Source organism: Tyto alba, unplaced genomic scaffold, assembly GCF_018691265.1.
Source record: "Tyto alba isolate M040663 unplaced genomic scaffold, T.alba_DEE_v4.0 Super-Scaffold_3, whole genome shotgun sequence".
Lineage (NCBI taxonomy): Eukaryota > Metazoa > Chordata > Aves > Strigiformes > Tytonidae > Tyto > Tyto alba.
In genome coordinates this window covers 8,256,457-8,284,040 of record NW_024881304.1, presented here as the reverse complement: position 1 = coordinate 8,284,040, position 27,584 = coordinate 8,256,457, and the positions used below count along the sequence as shown (strand labels likewise).

At 46.2% G+C, this 27,584-nt stretch overlaps 1 protein-coding gene across 13 annotated transcripts; it reads left to right on the top strand.

The window, feature by feature from the left end:
* Positions 1-1,064: 1,064 nt before the first annotated feature.
* SLC41A3 (solute carrier family 41 member 3) lies at positions 1,065-27,264 on the top strand. Of its 13 annotated transcripts, none has more exons than XM_042799411.1 (12): positions 7,524-7,570; positions 10,595-10,832; positions 11,251-11,349; positions 13,140-13,247; positions 14,082-14,153; positions 14,949-15,093; positions 17,228-17,374; positions 19,987-20,131; positions 20,871-20,950; positions 22,764-22,898; positions 23,713-23,861; positions 26,336-27,264. In XM_042799411.1, the coding sequence occupies exons 3-12, from the start codon at positions 11,326-11,328 to the stop codon at positions 26,519-26,521; spliced, it is 1,191 nt and encodes a 396-aa protein (XP_042655345.1). In that variant the 5' UTR covers positions 7,524-7,570; positions 10,595-10,832; positions 11,251-11,325; the 3' UTR covers positions 26,522-27,264. The 13 variants fall into 13 exon arrangements, with proteins under 13 accessions (XP_032850839.1, XP_032850831.1, XP_032850835.1 ...); XM_032994945.2 differs by lacking the exon at positions 7,524-7,570 and adding an exon at positions 9,970-10,296; XM_032994948.2 differs by lacking the exons at positions 7,524-7,570; positions 10,595-10,832; positions 11,251-11,349 and adding exons at positions 1,065-1,199; positions 2,265-2,299.
* Positions 27,265-27,584: the final 320 nt, after the last annotated feature.

Below are 27,584 nucleotides of genomic sequence, written 5' to 3'. Positions count from 1 at the left end.
GATAGCAGAATACATGTAACAGGTCTAAAACTGTCTTGGCAAGGTTGCTATTTTTTTAATTTGTGTCCCTTTCCCTCTTACTTCTCACAGGAAAACACAGTCTTCTGACCACTGTCAGGAAAGCATCAGTTGCAAACTGAAGACATAAAACGACACCAAGCGAGCTGAAATTTAAGCCTCGCCATTACAGCCGTGACATTCAACAGCTACTGCGCACCCTCAACACGCAGCAGCTGCAGGGTTTTGTTACTGTCACCTACAAAAACCTTCAGCTCCTTTTGGTGTGCCCTGTTTTAAGCCAGAGCTTGCAGGCCCAGAGACATCATTTTATCAGTAAGAGCCCTTTAGTATAGCATGACATCTGAGAGACTTCAGCAGGATATAAGATTGCTCTGGCACTGAGGTACGCCTTGATATCCTCAATTGTTCTGGTAATTTCAGCTGCATGATTCAGGAGACTTGCATGAGTATAGTTACTTCAGTGCTTAATGAAATTTATGTGCTTAAACGTGATGGATGCTGTAATCACATTTCTAACATGCTGATTCAGGGAGGAGAGAGGGGAATCAAATCAACAGCAGTTTTGCTGTGGTTGGGGTGGAGGCAGGCTTTTGCACAGGAAGCTTGCAGCAAGACCTCTTGCAGATGCCAAAATCAGAAGAAAACAAAACAAAACACCACCACGGAGGAAACGTCTTTCCTCAGCAATTCAGGGCAGCCTCCGGGTCGCTCTGCCTGCGCTGCAAGTTGTCACCCTTTCCCGAGGCCGTCAGCCACGGGCTCTGGGGGCAGCCGGAGGTTCCCGGGGGGGGGGGCGGCAGGGGGGACTCCGGGTACCCCGAGCGCTTCCTTCCGGGGGGGGATTACCCACGCGGGATCCCGACAGCCCCCCCCAGCCCCGCTGCCCCCTCTGGCAGCTGGGGGGGTGCAGGAAGGCGTCCAACCGCAATGACGGCGCAGCGGGGCTTGGCGGCAGCTGCAACCGGCGTTGGCGCCGGGGCCGGCCCGGCGGCTGCCACTCACGGCGCCGCGCCGCCTCCGCGGCCGGGGGCCGGGCTCGAACCCGCGGCCGCCGCGCAGGGCGGGCTCCGGGCCGCGCCCCAGATGTGGCGGGCGCCTCCCGCGGCTGCACCGGCCCCGCCGCGGCCCGGCGGTCCGAGCCCCGGGCAGGGCAGAGCCCCGGGCAGGGCGAGGAGCCGGTAAGCGCCGGGGCGGAACGGGGGCCGGGTTTCCTTCTCCCGCAGCCGGGGGGGGGACTTTGTTTCGTCCCTTCCTACCCCCTCCAGCTGTGACTGGGGCCTCCTAGCAGTTTCCTCTGCTCCCCAGATGTTGGGTGAGGAGGGGATCGATCGTACCTGGGGTTGCGCAGGGGCTTAGGGCGTTAGGGGCCCATCCTGAAAATGAGAGCATCAGAAAACATCTGCCCCTGGTTAACCCAGATGAGTGCTGGCAGGAGGTGGTGGGGAAAGCTCTGGGATGCTGCCTGGGCCAGCAGTGGAGCAGGCAGGATAAAATGACTGTCGTATCAAGAAATGAGACATGATGCCAGGGAAAGAGCGACTGGTAACAATTTTGCATGTTTATTTTTTCTTATAAGATGCTGTGGGGTCATGGCAGCTTCTCGGTAGACAGATGAGTCACATAGTGCATGCGTGTCAGCTAAGGCAGAAAGGAAGAAAAAGTGTCCAGATTAGAAAAGAAGATAAAAGAGTTATCTTGTTATTAAGGGGTGGTGGACAGCTAGCTGTACTATGCTAGGTGCTGGGTACTATGTATAGTTACATACCTGTACTATGCTAGGTATGCTAGTCCTTTGCTGGACTGCAGGATGCTAGGATGTGAACTGCTCCTGTTTCATGGCTAGGGGTCAGATCCTAAAAAAGGGTTGGATTCTGCTGGACTCCTTAGTTCTCATGACTCCCACTGTGTGAGTTACTGGGTCCAGAATTCAGGCTGTGTGCAGCACCTTCTGCATCCTTCTGGGTGTTCTCAGGGTGAGAGCCAAGATGCACAGCAAGCAATCCAGCATGAACACAGGCCCAGAGAGAGATGCACTTATGGAAAGAGATTGGTTTGACCGCTATACAAAGTTTGAAGGTAAACTAAGTACTAGTATTTGGGTCAGCAGAGCATCTAGGGTTTTGTAAGTAGGTGGTAGCTTGCCTTCAGGTTAGTGGAATGGACAAAATACCAAAGGGCTTCCTGTCTTTGACCCATCTGATGCCTCTTTTTGTTACCTCATTGTTTCTGACTTTGTTTTTCAGAAAAACTCTGTGATTCAAGAAAGCCACCATGAAAGGTGAGGAAGTTCGGCAGAGGAGAAAAGAGGGCAGGACTAGGAATGGAGAGCGATCCAGGCACAAAGCAAAGAGCAAGGGTAAACACAGAGAGAGCCGACTTGGCATCCAGGAGGCAGAGGATGTCTCTCTGCATGCACAGCAGAAGCTGTTGGCTGAGGAGAAAGCAGCCATGGCAAAGTCTCGGGAAGAATCAGCCGTTGCAATTTGCCTGCAAGTGCTCCTGCCATACCTCCTAGCTGGGCTTGGCATGGTCTTGGCAGGCATGGTTTTGGATTATGTTCAGGTAAGGGAAAGAAACCAATCTGATGTACCCAGCATGGCATAAGTGAGGGACTTTTCTTCAGAGGCAGGGGATTTGGTCTGGGGATGGCAAAGTAGGAAAGGATTTGCAGCAGTTTCACATGCCAAGATGTCCTTCAGAGTCAGCTATTACGTACTTTTGTGCATATCTCAGGACACAGCTTGTGGTGTTTTTCTGGCCCTTTTTCTCCTCTGGAGATAAAATACAATATGAAACTAAGGAGCATGTGAAGAATCTGAGGCATCTATGTAGGAAGCTAGAGTCCTGTGCAAAAATCTCACCTTGATTTTAGGAAGAGAGTGGCTGAGCTCCAGCCCCAAGGGCTGTGGTGCCATAGAAATTTCCTGCAGTAGATACAGCTGCATCACTCCTGGATGTAGCTCTGGATAGTCCTGCATCCCCTGCTTCACTGTACAAGGAGACAGCCAGCCCAGCCTGTGTACCACATCCTTTTTTAAGGCCTTGTAGCAGATGACTCAAATCTTTGAGTCTTCTTCCAGTCTGACTTCTGATTCTATGACAGTGATGACCAGACCTTTCCTCCTATGGTGTAGCAATACAGAGCTTTAAGGTAGTAGTGAGCACCTCATTTTAGACAATTTAAAGCTGCAGTTAATTTCCAGATTATAAATTTCTATGCCTTTGCAACTCTAGATGACTCTCACTGCTGAATGCCTTTTTGTTAACCCTTGTTATTTGACTAGCTAGCTGTTGGGTTAGACTGCCTTGACCTATCTGATACAGTGACGCTGAAACTACTGTGCTTGCATTGACAACTTTCACAAATCTGAAGCTGTGTTCTTTTGCTATTAGCCTTGGGCTGATCTCCCTAAGCTAGAAGAGCTATAAAGGCTTAAGAGTGACACAGTATCCTTAATTGACCTTAGCATGTGCTTGATACCCACCAGAATGTGTAGTCAGATGAGAAAACACCAAGGCAAATCCAGAATCCAGTGTCAAACTACTTTTTGTCTCCTTAGGCGTCATTCTGAGAATCTTGAGCCTTGAAGCAGCCACTTCCATCCTTGTTTTTCAGTCTGTTCAGACCTGCCCACTCCTATGGATCTCTGACATTAAACGCATGTTACCAGCTATTGTGAGATATTAAAGTGTGAAATAGTTTGTGGATGGGTTTATGATGTTGGAGGAGTGTTTTTCTTTCAATGTTCTTCCCTTTTTTTTTTTTTTAAGGAAGGACTGTGCCACTAATATAAACAGAATGTGAAGCAAACCTCATACTCCTCTGAAACAACAAAAGTCTTGTTTCTATGTTATGAAAATAAAAAGCTCGCAAAGAGCTTTCATGTTACTGCTTAGAACCTGGGAAATCAACCCATCCAACATCTCATAGGAAAAGCAGGCCTTTGTCAATTAGTACAGTGACTTTTCATGCATGATCATGGGCTACTTGAGCACGTCTCATCATGGACTCGCTGCTGCTAGGAACTGCCCTTCCTTTCTAAGCCAGTTCTGGCCACTGCCCCTGCTGCTGCTGTGCCTGCAGGACAACAGGAGATGCTGCGAGGCTTTGGGCCTCGGGCACTCTCCATCTGCTTGCTCTCAGTCTCTTCTACATATACTCATTTCTTTGCCCTTTCCTAAAGTGGGAAAGAGAGGAGCAAGGTAAGAAACAAAAACGCACAGCCTGATTTGACAGAGGGCCAGCAGAGCCGGGAGTGGTAGTACTTCAGTGTCTGGGGCGTATGGTCCCTGAAAAGCATCATCTGCTCATGAGTCTAAGGTGTCAGAGTAGCGCTGCCTGTTGCTTACACTGCCATGTTGTAAGAGTAGTCACTGGTATCTCTGTTCCTTCTCTGCAGGACTGATAAGGTATGTCTGAAGCTGTGCTCTTTGGCACTTGTCATCTTTCTGTTCTTTTCTTGTAGTGTATCAGTGGATGGAGGCCCTAGAATCAGGGTCAGGGCCCACCAAAGAGGTTGTTTCTGCTTTGGCTCCTCCATGGCAATGCTACCTGTTGTCTAGTTTGCAAGCACAGGGATACAGTGTATTTGTGTGCAGAGAAGGGCAGCGTGTGCCTCCCTAGGTTTTGCCATGATGAGTGGTGCAGCCATGAGGTGTTTTGTGTTTTTTTTTCCCAACTGGTTATAATATTTTTCCTGCTGTTCAGTAACACACTCTTCTCAAACCTGATCTATCTCTTAGCGGACAAATATGGTATATCTCTGCCAGGAAAATATGATGCATCTCTCTGCTGACAAGTATGGTATGGATCTTTATCAGAGGCTCCTTAAATGCATAATAAAATGACCCAGTGTACATATGCAGGTCACCTGAACCAATTACCTTCTCTGCATTCTGATTCATTGGTTGAAAGCTTTTTATGGGGCTTGCTTAGTAACAGAGAGAGCTGAAGCATGATAAACTCATAAACCCTGCCAGGCTGACGCTTTAGTACAGGATGTGTCGTTGCTGTGTTTTTTAATGGCATGTGAGTCATTCAGGCTTATTAAGATTTCCTTTACATTAATGCTTATGCCTGTCAGCAATGCACTTGTCAGATACAGTGGCATATGGAACTGGGTATGCACATTATCAGACCTTTGAAAACCTGTGGTAGTTGTCCAGAAATTGTCCCTTATTTCCTTAAAGTCTCTGTGAGTTTCTAACCAGAACTGGGCCTTCATGCTGTCACTTCTTAGTTCCTGGCTGGTATAAAGAGGTTGGATCGTGTGTAGTTATTACAGGATTTTTATTAACCTCCCTCTTCCAGCTATTGTGGGCTTTTTTTCCAGTTACATTAGATGAAATGTACTCCCTTGTTAGCTTTCAGCTAACCAGACCATTGTTAGGTGGAAGAGACACACGTACACACCAAGCCAACTGGGAGTGGAGAAGGCTTTGGGGACTGTACCAAAATATCAACCTAGAAAGCAGCAAAGGACAGAGTCTCCCATCTGTAGCTAGGGCTTGTTTCCTACCCTGCCAAGCTTGCAGAGAGCTGCTGTGCCATCTCAGCCCATTAAGCTTCGTGCTTTGATTTTTGTGAATTCAGACCAAAAGAAACACACTGTCCAAATGGCTGAGAGCTTCCTCAGTTCCCTATTTATCTGCAAGGCAAAAGCATGCCTTGTTCTGTCCAACCCTGCTAATGCATTTAGCTCTAAGCTGAGGGCTCTGTCACAAGGACAGAGTCCACAAGCCATTAATCTTTATGTCCCTCTGCAGAGAGTGTTGGGGAAGGGGTGTATTAGTACAAAAAGTGTAAGGCAATGCAATTTAAAAACGCTGAATTTGAACTGAACTGAAAAACCTGTATCTTTCATGCCTACCACTGAATACTTGCTTTCACTTGTTTGCCTTTGCTGCGACAAGGCTTGATTTGAGGCTGTGATTGAATGCTGAAAAAGCTCAGTTGCTAATGTACTAAACCAATCCTATATCCTTCCATCCTAAATTATGCTTTTAAGGCTTTTTGACCGTCTGATCCATTTAGCTGGCCCAAATTAATTATTAGAAAGGATCCCCAGCAGAATATGCCAACTCCCTTCCCTGCATGCATGACTTTGAGCTGAAGTTCTTACTGAGCAGGATAAAAATTATGTGGCCCTATGTGGCCATGGTGCAGCTCTGGTTCTTGACCTTGTGTCAGCTATTTGACTGTGGAGACTCTAGGGTGAGACCCCCTGTCTTAATGACCGTATCACCTGGGAGTATGCAGAAGCAGTGTGCTTCACTTCAGGACAGGGACACCAGCTCACAGCATGTCGTGGAAACGTTCACCCTTTCTCTCCCTTCCCTGCGGAGTAGTGAGATTATGGAGCTACCTTAAATAAGCTCTGACTATGACTCTTATCTTGGCCTTTGCAAACTAGCAGAAAGTTGAAGTGATGACAGCAGATAAGGGTGTTCGCTTTTGAAGCTTATTGGCTGGTTCTCTGCTTTTTTTTTTTTTTTTTTTTCCCCTGAAAGCCAGTCATTCAGAGGTATAGCTGGCATAGACCGATCGTTACATCCCATGGAAACCATGGAGGGGACAAAAGGGACCAGGGTCTAGAAAGACAGATCTTCTCTCACCAGCCAGCTTAGCTGTGTCACTTGCCTGGGGATGAGACCTGCGTAATACCATCAGCCGTGAGAAATGTGGACTCATGTTTTCCTTGACCTTTCTTCACCTTGAAGGAGAGCAAAACGGATCCTGGTTGTTAACTCCCCACCTCCTCAGCCTTGGGACAGTGAGAAGAGTTCAGCGTTGCTTATGGTGGGAGTGAGGGAGCTGGGGCCGGTTCACAGCAGGCTTACATATTAAACTGTCGTATCAAAGGCGAGCCGCAGTCTGACAAGAAATGTAACCTGAGGAGAAAGGACACTAGTGCGTTTGAGCACGCTGGGGGATTCTTGCATGACCTGTCACTCTTTCAGCGCTGTAGCCTGAGCAGGTCTTACTGGTTTTTACCGAAGTGGTGGGAGCTGGATGGGGTGTGGGCTTGTTTCTGTTCGTCCACAGACATCTCCACAATCTCCTTTTCTCTTTTTTAATTCCCCCCTGGATATAAATTGGAGAAGTTTTGTCTGTCAAGTTTGCTGCCACGTGGGCTCAACCCAGCTGAATCAATTTTGGAGGATACCCTTGCTGCGACCCTCTGGACGTGCTCCTGGGAGGAGAAGAAGCTAAAGCAATTTGGCATCATTGCTGTAGTTTGAGGAAAAACATTTTTTTTGACTTTGAATTTGAAGAGAACTACCAGGAGGATCTGTGTGATGTCCTGATCTCCCCCCATTTGCCCTGCTGAGCATGGGGTAACAGTGTTTGACCATGGTGGTCACCCAGTTACAATTGGAACTGTGCTTCCATGGCAAGAAGCTGAGAGGTTTCACCTGCAAGTTGACCAGGTCAGCCAGTGGATTTCTCCCAGAGACTTCATTCTCCATTGCCTCCCAGATTTTCGTGCCGTTCATTCTGGCTGGCTTGGGCATGGTAGCTGCTGGCCTCTTGATGGATGTTGTTCAAGTAGGTACATGTGGTTAGGCAACTTTGTAGTGAGAGGGTGGGCTAATTCACTGAACTTGAGGATCTGTGTGTTTTTATTTTTAATGTGTGTGGTACTAACAGCCAGTCAGCAGGATGGCTGTAGGCTCTTCCTGTGCTAGAGAGACACTATCTATTGTCTTTAGATCAGTACATGGGGTCCTTGTAAAGTGGGATAGTGGCTTTCAGACAGGCTGCCTGACACTGCCCTCCGTGTGTGAGACTGGGTGCTCCCTTTACTGTATCTAGTTAAACACTTTGATGATGACTGCTATAAAGCAACTGGGATCAGACTGTGGCATATTCCCTTATTGCATGATATTATTTCTTTCCTTCAAAAGTCGCTGATAACGAGATCTAGGTCAGGCTTGTTATTAACTACCTGTCTCACTTACAGGCAAGTTTATGCTTTCTGTTTTTCACAAACAACCTAATGTAATCTTTAGTCTAGAAGGCATTTAGATACTGTGATGAGAGGCATGCCAGCATAAAAAGATTAGCATTGCCTACAAACTGAGTGCTTCTTGGCCAGATTCTGAGGTGGATGTAAATATGGAATAACTTCCATTGACTTCCAAGGAGTGCTGCTGGATTTACACCAGTGTGTCCACAACCAGAATCTATCCCATCTGTCTTTCCTTTGTACAGTGGCACAAATAGAAGGGCAAAATTTGATCTAGTTTGGGTATCTCATGCCAGTGGATTTACAAATCAAAAGGCTGGCAAAGTTTCCCAAGGATATATCCTGCACTCGGAGCTCACTGGAGTACATTGGATTCTCTGGCATTAATACCACAGCAGGATCTAAATATGGATACTTGAGTGTTTGGAAAGACAATGCCTTGCTGTTTTTTCTTGCTTTGGAAGAAACAAAGAAGACGGAGAAGTTGAATTAAAGGGAATATGAGGAATATCAAAGAAGGGTTAACTGGAGTGGCACATGCTGTTGCTATGCTGTGCTTGTCGTCTCCACCTTGTACTGTGCTTAGGCACAGACCTGTCTTGCAACATTACAGAAGTTCTTAAACTACCCAAGATGTTATGTTAATAGTTAGCAATTATCTCAGAGAAGGGTAAAGACATAGTACATACCCACTCCGTGCCGTTGGCAGGTGAATAGGTCTTTGTCTAAAAGGAATCGAATGTATTTGCTAAGAATTGGGCTCTGTTCAAAAATGTAGCTATCCAAACTGATGGACAACACAAGCCATGTACACAACACACGTTGCATGTGTCCTTTAAATACCAGAGTGCAGTCTACTTTCTGTATTTGTTCATTAAACTCTTAGAATCAGGGTCATGCATGAAGCACAATAATAGGAAGTGTATTTTTTGGTGAAGGTGTTTCCAGCTATGTTGAAATAGAAGCCATCAGTCAGTGGGTTCAACTCCCAGAGGAGGGAGCTAGTGCATTGAGAATCACAACTGGCATAGGAGAGATGTTAGTGAGGTAAGCTGACATGGTATCAACAACCCCATGCTTACAAACAAAACGAGTAGCTGGGAAAATCCAGAGATCTTTAAAGGTTTGGGCTATTCTTCTGTGCCATTTTGTCTTTGAACTGCTTATTTTCAGCTTTTCCTCCTTCAAGAAACTCACTGTCCTGTCCAACTAGAATCTGAGTTTGCTTGCTTGAGGCCAGGCACCATGAGACTCATATTGGTAATCATGAGGGCTCATGCTACTGAAACTACAGGTTTTTCTAGTCCAGGAGTCTGTGATTTGCCCGTTTTTCAGGGGATGGTCTGGCTGAGGAATGCTTTGCCATATTTGCAGTCACTGCAAAACATTCTTAGGAAACTCCGTGCCTGCCTTTGACAGGGAGATACATGGGCAAGCTCAAGGATGGTATCTAGAACATACATGTGAGTTTAGTGGCACTGCCCTTGTTATGTTACATACAAAGTATCTTGAAATAACGTGGTCCTATACTGGAAGTCCAGCTGGCTCTCTTGTTTGCGAGTCTGATATTGTTCTAAAGAGAACAAAGTGGAAATGGCTTGTTGGTGTCCTATCAAACTTTCCAGGATTTTTGCAGTTTTTGATCTGTCCTGGGATGAAACCAACAACTGTTCCTGTTACTGTTTTAAAAAAAAAAAAAAAAAATCAACAAGAGAGATTTGTGTAGTCCAGTTGACTCCAAGGCTCAAACTTGGGTCTCTCATACTATATAATAAAAGGATGCCCAAGGAACTAGTGAATTGCCATTTTCTCTTTTTGGTTGTGCAGGTGATGTAGTCTCTCTGCAGGGCCAGTAGCATGACACAGGTCTTTTCTTGCTGGATGTTTCCGCCTCTGCTCCAGTGATCCTTGGCCAGCTGGTCAATCTGGATTCCGGGCTGGCTGGCATTGCTGGAGGCCTTGCAGGGCCCTGCCAGTGTTTGGCCCACTCTTTTACAGTAAGGTGAAGAATCAGATCAAAGCTGGACAATTAGATTTCAAACCAGAGAATTCAGGTGCAAAGCTTCCTTTTCATTCTCCCCTTCCACACCACGGCAGTGGGACATAACCCAAATAAGTCACAGACAAGATATTCTTGCCCTTTGTTGATAAAAGCCCATGAGATGAATAGCACTGAAAAGGATTTTGAATTAGCTTGCATTTTATAGTCCAGGATCTTTTGATCTTTCTGTTGCCTTGTTCAGGACAATGGAAAACTTCTGAGGTTTCTTAGCTGCTGCTGTGGGAAGATGGATGCCCTGGAGAGGTAACAGGACGTGGTTGGGACTGTGAAGACAGTGTAAAGAGGGATGGCGGGGCTAGATTACAGCGGGGGAGACTGTCTCAGTGCACCATGGCCTCTCTTCCCCTATGGGACCCCATAAGCAGATGCAGCTGGCATGGGGATCAGCTGCAGTGGATCATGGGGTAATCAGCTTTCTTCAGAGCTGAGTTTTAGGACTGTAACTCCATTATGGGGATGTGAAGTGGGAAAAAGTCTCTTTCTGGCTCAGTGTCCTTCTGTGGGTTTGCAATGACGCAGGGAATGTTGCTGTTCCTTCCAGGCCAGTTTTCATCTCAAAGGACAGAGAGACTTCCAAGACTTAATCCAGCTGTCTTCATTCAGGCAGCTCCTTGCCTGCACAGCTTTAGCCTGCCACATTCACCTGCTCCTTCAGCTGACAGTCCTGCAAGGCGATGGTACAGGGATCATCTGTTTATTCTGTAATTCTGCAGTCTCTAACACAATGGAGTCCTGGCTACTGTGGTATAAATCATTATGAATCTATCCTTAGGCTCTTGGTGAGTCACTAATGAGACTCAAGTGGAGGCAATTAAGTCAGCTTTTTTTATTAGTACAGTTGTGTGATTATTAATTGTTCAAAGCCTTTCAGTGTAATTATATGTAGGGCAGAGTCCCAAAAAAATCACACCTCATATGCTGAAACTTCTGTTATGATGGCTTGGGACCTGCAAAATTAATCATGAACACAATGATTTGAGTTTATATTGATACATCAAAGTCATATTTCCCAGAGGTGACATGCACAGAAGATACATACAGTTGAGTTTTTCCTGTTGCTTTTTATTTATGTGTCTTTTTATGTGCAAAATATGCAAGGTCTTAAATATGAATGTCTGCACATCTGTGTATTTTAAATGATTGGGTTTTTTACATTATGACTATGAAGTCTGTTTTTTTCTCCTCTTTCTTTTGAAGGTGTCAGAGATGAGTTTGGATCTTTATTCTTAATTAAAGAGAGATGAGAGAGGGGGATTTGAATCTTTAAAAGAGATGTCCACCCCTAGCTTTTCTCAGGTATTTAAGTTCCATGTTAACAAATTCAAACAAAATTGTAGTGTGTCAAATAAGGTGACTATTCTTGTGTTGTCTGCTATTTACTCAACAGTAAACGTACCTTTAACATTTTGAAACATGCCTGCTTACAGGTCAGCACTGCCAGGAAATGTGCCTTTTTATATTGATAATAATGTTTTGCCTGAGATCTGCACCTCTGAGGGGTGCTTTGCATCATGTACTCCAGACGGGCTCAGCCCCACTTTCATTCATCCTGACTCAGAAGGAAGCTGTGCGGTCTTCCCAGCAGACAGCCACACCACCAGCTTCCCACAGCTTCCCACGGCACAGCCGGAGCAAAACACCGAGCTGTTACGCCCTGTATGTATTTCCCAACAGGCTGTGTTGACTTTTACTGAGTCTGTCCAACCTCCTGGATTTTCAGGTTTGTAGAATCACACTGGATGTGGAGAAGGTGGGCAGGGGTCTGTTCCTCATTTTGTCTGCTAGCTCCAGAATTCATGACCATCATAAGATATTAGCCAGTGACAAGTTAGAATTAATGAGCAAGGTGATCCTTCACATGACGTGTAGTTAAACCATAGAAATTTATGCCACGGGATGGCACATGGGTTGGAGGGGGGGAGATTGGATGCGTACCTGAAAGAGAAATCCTTTCAACACTGGTAAGCGTGCAGAAAAACCCCACTAGCTCAGTACACCTGTGGCAGGTAATCATAGGCTGGAAAACACACAGGAGAATTATCCTGTCTACTTGTCATACTGGTACATTCTTGTTTTCTACACCTGAATTTGACTACTAGTGGAGATAAGGGTAGGTTAGATGGACCTTTGGTCTGACTCATTGCAGCTACTCTTTTTTTCTTGTATTCTGTTCTTAGATGTTGGGCTAGTTGGTTTTACTTCATGGTGAGCTGCTCCGTTCTGTGATTTCATCCTCATGTGAACATCTCTGGCTACAGTGGGACTTTGCCAACATCCTTGAATACACAAGGGGTGAATGAATTATGTTCCAAGGCACTGTATGGTAGAGAAATTAGAGAAGATGTATTAATCAATAAAGTTTCGTAAGGTTTCAGATTGTTTCTAGTAGTGTTGCAGCTGATTCAACAGCTTAGTACAGTTCAGCTTCAGAGGAGCAATGATAATCAAGATACTGGCCCAGCAGTTCAGGCTTATGGGATATCTTAATTCACAATCCTTTTTCCAGCTGTGCTGGGAGCATGCTCGGTAACAGGAAGATTTAAGAACTGCCTGTGGAGAAGAGATAGAAAAATGTCCTTCCCTCCCACCACCAGTCTTAGATACTTACTTAGAGGTTTGGTAAAAAAAGGCAGACACAGCTTTTTATTGTTAGATCATTTCCAGATCTTTGTGTTTATTCTTATGAGTCTGGATAGCAATAGGCGTTCCTGTATCTAGTGTCAGTACAAAGGATGAAGAGCATGCTGTATTTCATTTGGCTTGTGAACCCTAATTATTTTTCATGTTATTCTTGGCTAATGCTAAAGTCATATTTTAATTTGTGGCTTTCCAAAATCTTCTGCTGCCTATAGGAAGAAGGTTTTTTCCCTGTTATGATAGTGCTTTGCTGTGCATGAGATCAAAAAGAATATTGCAAGCTAAAAGTTGCTTCCTTCACTCGCAAAATGTGACCAGTCCAGGGCAGCATCTGCCCCCATGGGCATAGCAGACACCTGTAGGGTGGCGAGGTGGGAACCCACTTTGAAGCAACAGCATTGGACTGGTCAGCATCACAAACATAGGTCATTGCCTTTGTTTTCTTCCAGCACTGGGATGTGTTTCGGACAATAACAGAAGTTTTTATCCTGGTTCCTGCCTTGGTTGGCCTGAAGGGTAATCTTGAGATGACGCTGGCATCCAGGCTCTCTACTGCTGTGAGTGTTAACAAGGTGGTGGTGGTGTGTGTGTGGGGAGGGGGGGGTTAGCAGGAGACATTAGGAGATTTTGCTTTTATATAACCACACTGTATATGAGACATGCCCTTTTCTGCTAAGTAGAAACTAGTGGTGTGTGAGTATTAAAATAATGTGTTTGCCCTCATTTTGTAACTGGAACAGAGAATTTCTATCTGCACTTTGAAGGTGAATTAATCCCTGGGTGGCCAGTTGCTGATATCTGGGGCCCTGTGACACATGAAGGAGACAAAGCCAGGGCTCCACAACTGTCAGATTCAGTACTGAATTGCTTATCTGTGGTTATTGATCCTTGAGAGACCCGGGGCTTCCCAACAATCCTACCTCTGGGGAGCAGGCTGAGGCTTCTTGGGACCTGCAGTATCTTTTGCTACTCAGGATTTGAGTTCTCCTATGTCCCTAAGCAGTTTTGTTTGCTTTGGGCTGTTTTTATTACATGTCTTGGGAGAAATTGGAGCTTAACAGGTCAATTTAGGGGGGATGAAAGAGGAGAAATGGTTTAATTTGTTCAGCTTTTGGTCTATGCAGGATGTGGTGGAAGTGCCCACTCCACCTTTAGCTGGGTGCTCTGCAGTGCCTCTGCACCTCCCTGTGAGCCTCTCATACCCCTGGGACACTGGGCTGGAGCATGATGGAGTTGTGTCAAGAGGGAAAGGCAGGAAAGACAGAGATGGTGACGTGCGCTCATGCCTCTCTGGCTTTAGCAACCGCATTCCCACAGGGCAGCTGAAATTGCCTTCAGCAGCCACCTGTGCCACAGGAACAAGTTTTCAGGGTGTCTCTCTTGGCTCCTAGGCTAACACTGGACAGATGGATGATGCCCAGAAGCAATGGAAAATGGCCACCTGCAATTTAGCCCTCATCCAGGTGAGTCACTTCAGCTGGGAGAGGAAAAAGATCTTTTCTCTTTCTATGCTGCAGCCCAGCAGCATCTGTTCCCAGCAGTGCTTAATCCCGAGCTGCTGATTTTGGGCAGGTATTCTCAACAAAGCCAAGCAGAGCCCTGGACTTGACTTTGAATAAAGCTTTGTGTGGCCCCAGAGCTTGTAACTTAGCTGCAAAACACATCTAGACATTCATTGCCTTTCTGGACAAACTGAAATAATGAAGAAACCTTTTGCAGAAGGAGCAGCGGCACAGTCACTGTTTCACAACATCCGCTAGATAAAGCCTGTCACTTACTGGCAATGTTTGGGAGCCTTGGGCAGGAGGGGAGAGATGGGAGAAATGTGCCTCTTGTATCTCTTTCCGCTTGTTAAAATCCAGCAATCAGCCTAGGGGTTGCACATGGCAAGGCCACAGGGGTTGCAACATGTGTCTCTGTGCTTTCCCTTATCTCCTTCCACAGCTTTCAGCTCGCAAGGAGTGCTGTGTTGATGTGGAGCCCGTTTTTCTGTTGACCAGGGCTATTCCTTTGCTGATGGACTTGGTGTCCTCTGCTGAAATGTTATCTGCCCTTTGCAGGCCTCCAGAGTTTTTCTCCAAACTTTGTCAGGATTTTCTCTGAATGTAGTGGAGCCTTACAAGGATGCTGCTTCCAATACATAAACAGTCAGCATCTCTGCAAGGCTTAGCTGTGTGGAAATGCCGCAGTCACATGGAGCTGTGACTGCCGGGGAGCAGACGTGGATGATTGCTCACCAGCTGTCTTTTGGCCCCCAGGTCCAGGCCACTGTGGTTGGACTTCTGGCAGCTGTTGCTGCTGTGATCCTGGGAGCCATCTCCAAGGGCTCTGTGGAGCTGAGCCAGGCTGCCGTGCTGTGTGCCAGCAGCGTGACCACGGCCTTCATAGCTGCACTTTCTCTCGGTGAGTTGTTTTGGTTTCTCAGATCAAACACACAGCACTCAGGTGTGGAAAAAACTGTCTTTTCTGCCAGGGAGGCCCAGCTTACATCCCTTAAGTCTGGCACAGGGAGGAAGGTTGAAGGGAGCATTAGTTCTATGTCTGTGGTTTTCAACCCCTCTGCATCCTGCCTTTGCTTCTTCTCTCCCTGGATCTGTTGTTCGCTGGACTCTTGGCATCCACAGCAGCAACTAAACTGTCCCACTTCACCTGATGTGTGAAAAATGCCACATGCTATGCATGGGTCTACATGTACCCCTCCACACTTTCTCCATGTGCCTTGGGTGACATGTTAGCCATCTACACTGGCCCTTTTCTAGGGGAGAATGGACTAATAATGCCATGCATGCAGTAGGGTATTGAGAGTGTTAGCAGACAACTCCAGACCATGCTCAAGATGGACTTAGGTCACCCAATACCCTGCAGAGGATTATGGCCAGCCCTGTGGCTTGTCTGCTGTGAGCTCTGAGCCAGGCAGTCCACTCCTGGCTATTCCCCTTACAAGGGAAACGTGGTGGGGTTGGATGATAGGAGCTGCCCAGAGCTGCTCTGTGTTGCCTGAGGATGATCAGTTTGTAGGACTGCCATATGAGGGCAGCACGACATCCTGAATAGAGGGAGCTGGCAGAGTTGGATACAGCAAGTTTTCTAAATGAAAGGGACAAGTTACAGCAAGTGCATATCCTGAAGCTGGAGTCAAAGGGTGACTGTAGATGCCTTTGATGAAAAACACGGGATGAGGCAGTTGTTAAAAGAGAACAGCAGTCCAGCTTTCATTAAACTCTTCCCTTCAATCTCCCTTCTTGGTGTGATACAGAGAGGCTTTGCTGCTGTACCATCACAGGCTTTCAGCTAGCATTAGTTCCTTCCCTGGACGTGGTTACAGGCAGCCTGTGTGTGGGTGTGCATGGTAGGAAGCTGCTATTTTTATGACCAGGGACGGAAGCAGCATGAACTGTGCTGTGAGGAAGGGAGCATTGGTGTCTGGGAGGGCTGTTGTGGAGAATGCCATACTGTGTGAGGATGTGTTCCTGTATACGGGATGTTGTATTGGGAAAGTGCACATGTGGCATTTCTTAGGGAAGAGCCGATGCTCCTGTGCACGCTCAGCTTTGGTGGGGCTGTCCAAACAGGCACAGAGAGGTGGTGAGCTGGCGGGAACCACCATTTCTCAGGCTTCCTTTGGGGCATCCTGTCAGCCACAGAAGGACTTTGAGGAGATGTCATGTGTCTTGTCTCAAGGCTATTCTTGCTAGTCACACGGCAGTGGAAGCTGGCCAGGCAGGGTTTATTCCATGTGGCTCTTCCACAGGCCTGTAGGAGATATGATGGCTCAGGGATTCCCACATGTTCGTAAGGGTTTGTCCTCATTAACTTACCAGGGCAAGCAAAATTTCCCTCCTCTCCAACAATGCTGAAAGCAGCTGAATTTTCCAGGTGCAGCTCAGATGACAGGAGAAAAGAGGTCATGTGGGCCACCTCCAAAACCCCTTGACTCTGGAGCTTCTCACGGCATCAACATTCACCCAGTGCAAATTAAAGCAGCCCCAGAGACACTGGGGCATGAGGGGTCAGTCTGATGGCCATGCTGAAAGGCTAATTCAGGCTACTCTAAGGATGCTCATTGCTTCTTGGTGGTGCAAACTCACAGAAATTTTGGTCTAATATGGAAAATATCTTTGTGCTGCAGGATCCAGAGCAGGGGATGGCACCAGGAGGCTGCTGTGTGCCTGCTGTGTGCTTATCTATGACTCTGCTTCATGCCTGGTCCTGCTTCAAGGCAGCAAAGATTAGGCTGCTCAGGAGGGGAGCTTCTATGTTTGGACTGCCTGCTGGTATCTCCTTTAATCCCTGGAATTTGCTTGTGGGCCTGTGGGCCTTTGGTGCAGTTCATAAGGGCAGAGGCATGCTCTTCAGGTTGGTGAAAGCAATAGAACAAATTCCTGGGAATGTCCAGTCTCCAGCTGTGTGGCACCACTATGGGCAATCTGCTTCTTACTTTTCCCAGACCCTGTGTCCCTCTGGGAACCAGAACAGCAGCTCTGGGGTGAAATGCAGCAGGATGAATTCTCTGATGCCTGCTCTGTGTCTTCTCTAGGTCTGGTGATGATTGGCGTGATTATCGGAGCAAGGAAAGTTGGGATCAATCCAGACAATGTCGCCACACCCATAGCAGCAAGCCTTGGAGACTTGATAACCCTTTCCCTGCTGGCAGGAATCAGCAGTACACTCTTCAAATACATAGGTACAGTGTTTGGCAGGGTTTTGCAGCTTAACAAGAGAGGGATAAATCCTTATGAAATTATTGTAGCATGCTTACCCATTTCTGGGATGTTTCAGAATGGAGGCTGTCATGGCACTGGGGTAGAAAAATGACCAAAGAGGCTTTTTCCAGGCTCTCTTTTAGTAGCAAACTGGAAGGCAGAGCCTAAGAAACACAACTGGGATTTGTCAAATAAATGACCAATGTGTATTGCACAGCTTTGGAACAGAAGGTTGACATATGTGACACTGACTCTGTTCCTGCATCTGTTGCTAGCCAAGCATAACTACTTTCTGTGCATGGGTAATAGCAAGTCCTTCCTCACAAAGCAATTCCAGGCTTTTGGCATTTGTAAAATATTCTTGTATCTTCTTATGTGGAGAGTTGTAGGTGAACAAGATATTATCAAACTGGAGAGACGGAGGCAGTGCTGCATTGTTTTATGCTCACAGGACTCTGAGTAGGAGCTATGGCTATGGAGTTAGCTGTGCTGCTGGTTGTCAAAGACTTGGGCACCTGTTGACACTGAAAAGCTCAAAACATGTTGCAACTTGGTGATATATACCTGACTGTTGCTTGTAAAGTGGTAGGGTGTTTACCGTGAGCCTAACCTAGAACAGAAAGAGGAAAATAAAAAGATTCAGCAAACTCAATACCATTTGAAACCCAAACTGTTGCTTCAGACTGTGAGCAGAAGCAGTGAGGCAGCTGTTCTCAGTTTGCATAACTCGTTCCATATGCCAGCAAGTGAGGGAGAGAAGGAGCTACATTGCAGGGAGAGGCCCACAAATTGCTTCTGTCCAGTCTTCCTTGAGCTTCAGGGGTGCATTCTTTTAAATAGGCTTTTTCCATGACTCCATCACACCTGCGTCTGTAAAGCTAGTTTGTCTTTCAGTTGCTATGCCCCTGATAATATCTCCCAGGGAGTACATGGCAGAACAACATGATAACCTCTGTGGTTGTGACCAGAGAGCATTTGTGACGTGTTCAGAGTACTTTAAATAGCTTCTTGAGATGGAAAATACGCAACACACAGACACCTAGTCATTGGGAGCATGAAGTGAAGCAGGTAGGAGGAAGGCAGTGTTGGTGGTGGTTGAATAAATCCATTTCCCTCTCCGGTGTGTAGTAAGGGACAGGTCATGCTGTGACAACTTCTGGGTCCTACCGAAATGTATCCTTCAAAAATACCAGTGAGTCTGTAAAGTTTGGAGTACTGTTATGTGTCATCTGTTGCAGCACCATATCCTTCTGCAGAATACCCTTTTGCCAATGAAGATTTTCAATTTTTAAAAAATTAACCCTGGTCTTTCCCAGGCCTGCATACAAACTTTGCCAAAGTGTTTCAGCTTGCTTATGGGCTGTATGTGAGAGAATGTGGCAGAACTGGTATGTGGAGACTGAAGTCGATTCATCCCACCAGGAGTCATTCTGTGGGCTTTGATAAGGTTTGATAGACTCCAGTGCTCTGTGTCTGCATTATTTAAGAAAGAATTAATTGCCCAAAACAACAAGGGGTGGGTGTAGGAGATCCAGTACAGCAGCTAAGTCTGTCATACAACCCATCTGTACTAAATGACTCCAGATGGTAAAGTTCACTGACAAAACAGCAGCTATTTACACCCTAAAGTGGTTACATTTCAGTGCTGACTAAAGCCACGTTTGGACCTCTTTGTGTAAGAGCCCTTGATTCATGGAAGATACCGTCACATCAGTGCTATCTCACCCAGGTAGCTGGAGGCCCTGGCAATGTCTTGAAAAATGCACACTTTGAGCCTGCTTCATCTCCCGGATTACCTGCAAAGTCTGCCTTACAACCCATTGGATTTGGCCTCAACACAGAGACCAGATGGAGAGCTTTGTTGAAGAAGCATTTTTATATCAAAAGGGTTGGCATCGTCCCCATTGCTTGAAGGTGTTTCTCATGCTTCTGAGTCATGTTTATTTTCTTTTAGTGCTGCACATCTTATTTTTTAATTCCTTTGCTTCTAAAGGTCACTTCAAGGTTATGTCCCTACCAAATGGAAAAAGCACCTAATGGAAACACATGTAAGCTAGCATGAAAGAAACCCTGGATCTTAACTGGCTTAACCGTGCAAGAGAGTATTTGTTCCTACAGAGCAGGCCAGCTGCTCAGCAATTCTGCTAGCTTGCCAACAAAAGTACCTATTACTTCTTGTTTTAGGTGAAGGCGTGAGGTGTCTGTTGTAAGTGTGATACAGCTTTCACACAGGAGTTTCCCCCTTGACCTGCTGTTTGATTTGTACCCTGAAGCCAGAAATTTTGCAACTTGTTTGTCTTGCTTAGTTGGAGGTGGAATTGGACGCTTGCTCATCTTCAGCTATAACTTGCTTCGAATCCTGCTGATTTTCAAACAACATCCTCTAGCAGTGAGTTTCAGGGATTAATTACGGATTTCTGTGGTGGAGTGAGGTGGTTGTGTGGGGAATATCTTGGTTCATGTGATTTTTTTCTGCTAATGTAACTCAGTCAGAGTGAGAGCCCTGCTGCCTTTCTTCCTGACTTTGTGCGATATGGTTTTGGCAACCTGTGAAGCCATGGGCATTTAATTCAAGTTTTCTTTTCCTTGCCAGATATGAAATACCTTTCTCCTCTGATCTGTGCTGTCTTCATTGTCATGATCCCTCTCTGGGTTGCTATTGCCAAGCAAAGTCCTTCCCTTGCTGAAGTCCTGAAATCTGGATGGCAGCCGGTCATTGTTGCAATGAGCATCAGCAGGTAACTGAGGAACTGCTCCTGAGCCCACACACGTATGCACACTGCAGAGAGACCCTGTGCTCATTTAGAAAGCCATCAAAAATAAGACTGGATGGGACAGCAAAAGGGTATTTGTCCAGTGCTTCTCAGCCATCAGTGGCCCTCCAACAGGCTGTGAGATAGCAGATTAGGAGCCCCCAAATGACTATAAAAAGCAACTCATAATTTTAAGTCTTGCTTGCACATCTATGCACCATGTGGGTGCAAGCCAGGAAACCGAAAAGGGGGATAATGACCATCACAAACAGTCAGACTTCAACCTCATTTTTATCCAGCTGTAAAGACAGAAGACTGGTGAATGTAGAGCCAGGTAGTTCAATCCCCCTGTGCTACATCTTTCAGACCCAGCTGAGATCTGGGAGAGAATTTAAAAAAAAAAAAAAAAAAAAACAAAACAAACTGCTAGGGCCAGTATAGAAGTGTAGCAAAACTTTTGGGGAGGATGATGAAGCTTCCCTGGCTACTATCAGTTTTGCTCAAGGGTGGGCAAGGAGGTCTTCCTGATCTTATTATGCCTTAAGAAAATCTGTAAGGCTATCTGTTGGTGAAAACTGACCTGTAAAAGGAGTAAATGGTGAATAGTCCAGCCCTGGCGATGGGGAAGAAGCAGTAATTCATCTCAGTGTGCTATTTTCATAGTATAAGAATTACCCTGGGAAGAGGGATTGATCCAACCTCATTGCCTGTCATTTTTTAACAGCATTGGTGGGCTCATCTTGGACAAAACTGTAACTGACCCAAACTTTGAAGGCATGGCAGTTTTCACACCTGTGATTAATGGTAGGTTGGGCAGGGGGCTTATATGCATGCTTTTATTTATAGCTCCCCTTCCTCCCCAAGGATTATGGTATCCACTGTTGCCCCTACACAGAGGTTTGTGTTCAAGTCCCTGCTCCCATCACAAGTGGAAGTAAAGCTACTGGTCCCTATTACATCCATAATTACTCATATCTTGAAGTGTTTCTGGAGCAAAATAGCAGGCAGGGCTGAAAAATACTTGAAGAGCTGTGGGAAAAGTTAACAGCATCTGATAGTTGTCTCCAAGAGCTACGTTGACACCTTTACTTTCGTAACATCAAACCTACAAAGGATGTCACAATAAATCCATTTTCTCTGTCTCTCTCCACTCAGTAATTTGAGCTGTGCAATCATCCCCTATACCGATGGTTGACAAAGATTAATATATTAAGATTATGTATGTGTGTATATATATAAAAGATTACATATATGGATTTTTAATATATATCTCAACATCTTTTGTGTGTATATTTATATTTGTTTGAAGCCTCACAGTACTTTTATACACACACATGCCAGCACAAATTGCTGGGGATCCTGGCATCGATGAGGATCCACTGGATTATTTTGCTGCTATTATAATGTTCTTGCAGGCCAGGCCCATTCCAGGGGAAACCAACGTTCCTAGGGCAGGCTTGGCCTCATGCCACCCTCAAAGTGTGATGTCCTCTTGCAGTGTCAGAGGGTGTCACCTAGCTGTAACCTTACTGGATCTGCATAAAGGCAGCCACCTTGCTGACAAACTCTTTCCAGCATGGTTAGCCAAAGAGCCTGATTAGGAAAGCACAGTCAACATCAGTTTAGTTGAACAATGATTGACCCAGACGTCACTCAGTGGGTGTGGGTGACCTGTTTGGCAGAGCTGGTGGCTCTGAGAGAGTTACACAGTGCTCCGTGTCTTTGCACAGGTAGCTCTCTTCGCTTTGCATGTGCAGGGGAGTCAGACAAAGTGTGAGAGTGCACGATTCAGAAAGCTCCCATCTTGAACTATGTTGAGCTAGTCTTAGTATTTTCACTTTGATTCTGCTCTGGCAAATCTCACATTTAATGATGGAGCATTTCCTACTTCAAGGAAGGGAAAACATGTAGGATCTGGCTCACCGTTATCTTTCATGTGGCATTTCTACCCTGCAAATACTCAGGGTGGTGGAGGTTTGCTCCATAGATCATCATCCCTCTATTTTCTGCTGGTAAATGTAGCTGCCTTTTCATGTTTGCTAGAATTAATCAGTCTGGAAGGAATTAATTTCCTTTTAATTACCTAACATAGCTGGACTCTGATTCATTCTCATATGATTCCTTCTCATTTAACAAGTGTGTTAGATGCCTTTAGACAGACATATAATCACTCTCTGTGATGTTTGTTGCCTTTTAAACAATAATGGCTCTCTAGGTGAGTAAATCCAAGAAGTGGCCGTGAGCAGCAGCTGCCATTGCCCGTGCTGCTTTCCCCAGGTGTTGCTCACAGACTGCGTCAAACCAGGTGCAATTACATTATCTTCACAGGCCACGTAGCATTTACAGCTGGTTCTGGGAAGCAAGGGAAAATGTTTCTAATAAAGCAGTCATAAGGAGATGATCACTGGAGCCTTCCTGATTTTTAAGAGCTGTTCCTGCCAAGTGAATAACGCAGCATCACCATGATATGTGGGATCAGGTTTTCTTTTTCTCTCACTGCTGCTCTCAGTGAGTTTGTAAGTGACTGCAGATTGCCTCACCTTGGGCTACGTTTTAGACTGATGTTTCCTGCTGCAGTGAAGCTGGTTTACAGTTTTACTATGTTTTATCCTCATAGGCGTTGGAGGGAATCTGGTCGCCATCCAGGCCAGCCGTATTTCCACATTCCTGCACTTCTGGAGCATGCCTGGAGTTTTGCCATACAAGATGAGGCAGAATTGGCCCAACCCATGCACCACATTCTTCTCATCAGGTAGACCTTGAACTCTAGGTGTCCATCTCTCAAGGCTTGTCATCACAGATAGCTCCTTTATTGAGCCTGGTTGGAAAAGGACTAGGTGGGTTTCAAAAGCAGAACTCCATTTCCTCCTTACAGGGAAGATGCTTAGACTGGAGAGGAAGCGTCTTTGCAGTGGACAGCTTGAAAAAAAAGCTTGTGGTATATTTTCTCCCTGTCATGCAAAAAAACCCGGCCTTCAGGGAGCACTAAACAAAGTAATTGAAAAAGAATGTCAGATCTGATCTAATAGGAAGTAATTTTAACCATGGACAGCCTACAGACATCACCTGTGGACAAAGGGGTGAATAGAGCATAACCTTGCTGAAAATCAGCAATTCCTCCATCTTCAGCAGTAGATAAACCTAAGTATCAGCAAAACTGGATTGGGGTCAGTTGTCTTTTTAGATTGCAGGTTCCTCTTGATTGTCCCTGCTAGGTTGGGAGTTACTGCTAAAACAAACTAAAAACTGGAAAAGTGGGTTGCAGCAAGAAAGCAGGAGGCAGAGAGTAGCTGAGAGAGGAGTGTTTGGAAGAAGTGGAGTGGATCCGTGTGGAGCACGTCTTTGGCATGTAGTTTCAGTGCTAGACAAAGCTGCTGGGCTGACAGTACAGATGCTTCAGATTGCTGCGTGATCTAGGAAAGGCGTTAGCAATGTGGTTGGTGGGAGGGGACAGCCCCAAGTCTGTGCATTAAAATATGCAGCTGCGTCATGTCCTCCCCGCACCATGAGCTCCCCACACTGTTTGCAGCCCCTGTCATCACTGTTTCTGTCTCTGTCCTTTGCAGAGGTGAATTCCAAGTCAGCCCGAGTCCTGTTCCTCCTGGTTATCCCAGGGCACCTTGTGTTCCTCTACACCATCCATCTGCTACAGGGAGGCCACACATCTCTGTCCTTCACTTTTGTGATGTTCTACCTGACTGCTGCTTTGCTGCAGGTAAACCCCAAACTCTCATCTAAAAGGAACCTCTCAGATAGCGTGAAACAAAGTAGTCTTGAGGCTAAACAGGAGTCACGGTAAAACTTCCAACAACAGACTACATTTCCAATTATTTCAGGTGTGCTCCCTACCAAACATCAATATATCTTCTGTGGGTCCAGTAATACTTCACCCAAATTGCCAGGATTTGGTTTCCCACAAGTGTGACTGCCCTTAAGGGTGAGCAAGGGGTCAGACGTGAGATGAGGAACAAGTTCTCGTCATTTGCTGAGCTGCAGTAAGTGTGCAGAGATGCACTTAGTAAGGAGGTACCTCTTGCTGTAGGTGGTGCCTCATTTTGCCATGTTCACTCCTTGTTTCTGTAAGCCACAAGTATTTCTAGACTGCCACTGGTCATGCCATTAGGGGACAAGTAAGAGGCTGTGAACTCCAGCCAGCAGATTTCCCCACTCATTTTGGAAACTGTTTTCACATATCATGGTGAAGAGGTAGGGATCTCTCTGGGCAGGGCCTTATGGGTCAAAATCAAAGGGAAAACCCAGGCCTGACAAGTTCATCTTCAGACATAAAAGTTCTGGGTAGGCAATGGGCACTTCATCCAATTTGTTCTGCCTGTTCCCTTTCACTGTTTTGCTTGCCCTGCAAACTTTGTCATCTTATTCAGAAATGCATGTGGCTGTTCCTTGAACTCACAGAGGTTCTGGCTTCACTTGCCCTTTTAAATTCATGATTCATTAATTTGCAGGATGAGGTAGCTGACTTTTCGCTTTGCCTTACAAGCAGCCTCGTGTCTGTGGGTGAATTCCTTGCGTGTATAAACAATCAGTGTTTCTCGACCTTTGCACAACCCTAAGCCCAGCAGCACAGCCATTGTTGTAAAGGAAAATATTTATTCTTCTCTTTATGCATCGAGGTAACTCCTCAACCAGAGCCAAGCCTGAAAATATGCAGAATAAATGACAGCGTAAAGAGCAGAATCCCAGCAACACCACTGACACCTAAAGATTCCCGTGGAGGCCAGTGGAGGAAAATATGCTCGGAGTGGTTCTTTCGTCCCCTTCATTATACTTTATAAAGAATGACAGAAAGAAAGCAAGGGGGAAGTTTATGTCAGCTGGAGGAAGCCCAAAGAGGAAGATCAGAGGCCTAGAAAACATGACCTCAGAGGAATGATTGAATGGACTGGGGTTAGCTAGTCCAAAGAAGAGAGGCTTGAGAAAATTCTGGTTAACAGCCTTTAAACTACTAAGCTTCTGTAGGGACAGACAGAATAACATTTTCTCTGTGGTCACTAGGTTTGAAACATGAAATCATGGGTTTCAAATGGAAAAAGGCAGATGTATGTTAGACCTTGGGAAAAACAAGAACAGAAAAAAAAACAAAAAAAAACAGTCATGGGACTGATTGCTTAGAGTGTGGCATGTCCATCTTTGAGGGTTGTTTAGCATAGGTTAAACAAACGACTGTCAGGAAAGATGTAGGCATATTTGATCCTGTATTGAGACAGAGTAATGGTCTGTATAAAGCTCTCTCCCATCCAGCTTTAGTTTCTGTGATTCTGTTATTTAATTAGCTTTCCCCATCTCTCCTCCTCCCTCTCCCCCCCATCCAGCTTGCAGTTTTCACCTTTAGAAATGCTGCTTCTGGCTTTGGTTCCTGTTGTGCTGCAGTCTCCCATGGAGGGACCACAGACGTGGGGTGCAAACTCTCTCTCCCTTCTTAATTCAATTAACTAGACAGTCTTTAATCTTTAACCGAAGTATTTTTTTTCCTCCATCTGTTTATCAGAATCAGGAACGAAATGGGAATTAAAAGAAACCACAACAAAGATTTTAAAACTGTTGAGATGAAAAAAAAATTAAATTATTTTATTTTTTTAACATGTCAGTGCTGCTTGGGATAACTTTGATGTAGAAACTGCCTCAAACTCCAGTTGTCCACTGAGATTTTTGGGAAAAACAAAGTAGACATGATCAGAATTTCTAATGGAAAAAAGAAGGATGAAGAGAAGAAATCTGGCTACAAACTTGTCCTTTGGGGCTGCCAGCACATTCACAGCAGCCTTCTTTCTGCTGGAGTGTATGAGAGCACTCCCATTCATGGCATGAGAAGTGGGAACCATACCTTTGGGAGATGCTTTTGGTGTGGCCAGACTCCCATTTTGGGCCCTGTGATGCTGGTGAGCAGTTTAAGCATGGTCCCCCCCACTTGTGGCTGGCAGCAGGGGGCTGTGGCACCATGGGCCATGCTGGGCAACGCAGTTCCCAACGGTCTGAGCCAGCTACAGCCATCCCAGCACAGCTCCATCCCGCAGAGAAACAGTGGTTCTCCAGGGAAGGCATCACCTCTCGGTGATCCCTGTTAGTTTCTGGTACCTTGGCCGTGGCCCCGTCATTTTGGCTGTGAGCTGAGGGAGGCTGTGCATGACCACCTTGCTGCCTCACAGCAGGGCCTCTCTTGCCTCTCCTCAGGTGGGAATCCTGCTCTACGTGGCTGACCTAATTGTGCGCCTGATGTGGAGGAAGGCGCTGGATCCAGATAATTTCTCCATCCCCTACCTCACTGCCCTAGGGGATCTCCTGGGCACCGGATTCCTGGCCGTCTGTTTCCGCCTGGTTTGGCTTATTCACGGTGCAGACATGAACCTGGGGAACTGAGAGACCACGTGCTGCTCCACATCACTCATGCGACATGGTGCTTTCCTCTAGGACAACAGGGTACTTGGCAATGAGTGCTGAGTCACCCAGCTGGATTGGGCAACCCCTGCCACCCCCAGTGCCCCACCTCTCCTCCCCTCGTGCCTTACAGCTGGGCTCGCCCACCCCAAGGAATCAGCACCCACAGACTCGCGCCCCTGCAAGTAACCAAGCCGGTTTAATTTAAGCAGCACCTGCTGCCAATGCCTGCACCTGGCAAACAAGGCGTTAAGGAGCATTTGGGCCATTTGTAATGAACGAGCGTTTTGATGGTCCCTACCGCCACACAGCCCGCCAGGCCCCACCAACACCAGCCGAGGTCACTGCATCCAGTCCTGCAAGTGGTTGTCGCAACCTCTCCGTCGGACTCTGACTTTCTATCAAGGGAAATTCTTTATTCGTCCCCCTTTTCTCTCCCATCGCATCCCCGGAGGAGGAGAGCAACTGAGTCTTTAAACTTGTCTCCTCTCCATCGCTCAGGTGCTCAGGATCTGACGCAGTGAGTTCCTCGCTGGCTCGTGCCCGGCGGGAGGTTATTTAGGGACACCACCGACCTGCCCTGGCAGCGTCACTGTTGTCTGACTGACAAGCTGGATTGATTGCACTTTGGGGGTAGGAAGGTTTGTTTCTACGGTTTATGAAATGTCCAGTAGTTAAAATGTTTATAGAAATACACACACAAATAAAGTGGTTAAAAAAGGTAATGATGTGGGTTTGGGGCTTGTTTTTTCTTGCCATGACTCTGCCTGTGTCTAGTTCAAACTTGTCAGGTAGAATTTCTTGCTTGTTCCTTTCTCATCCATTCAGGGTTGGACAGTGCAATTTTAATAGGGCTTCAGGAAAATCAGTTTCCTAACCAAAAGTAGCCTTTTGCAGCCCACATGTCTCAGGTTACAGTTAAAGCCCATTCCCTCTCCCACAGTTGCCATCCACTCATTAACAATTGCTCTGTGACGAGTCTAGAATCTGTGTGTGTGCATAAGGACTGTGTTAGGCTGGGTGAGCATTTGGCAAATGACTCCTT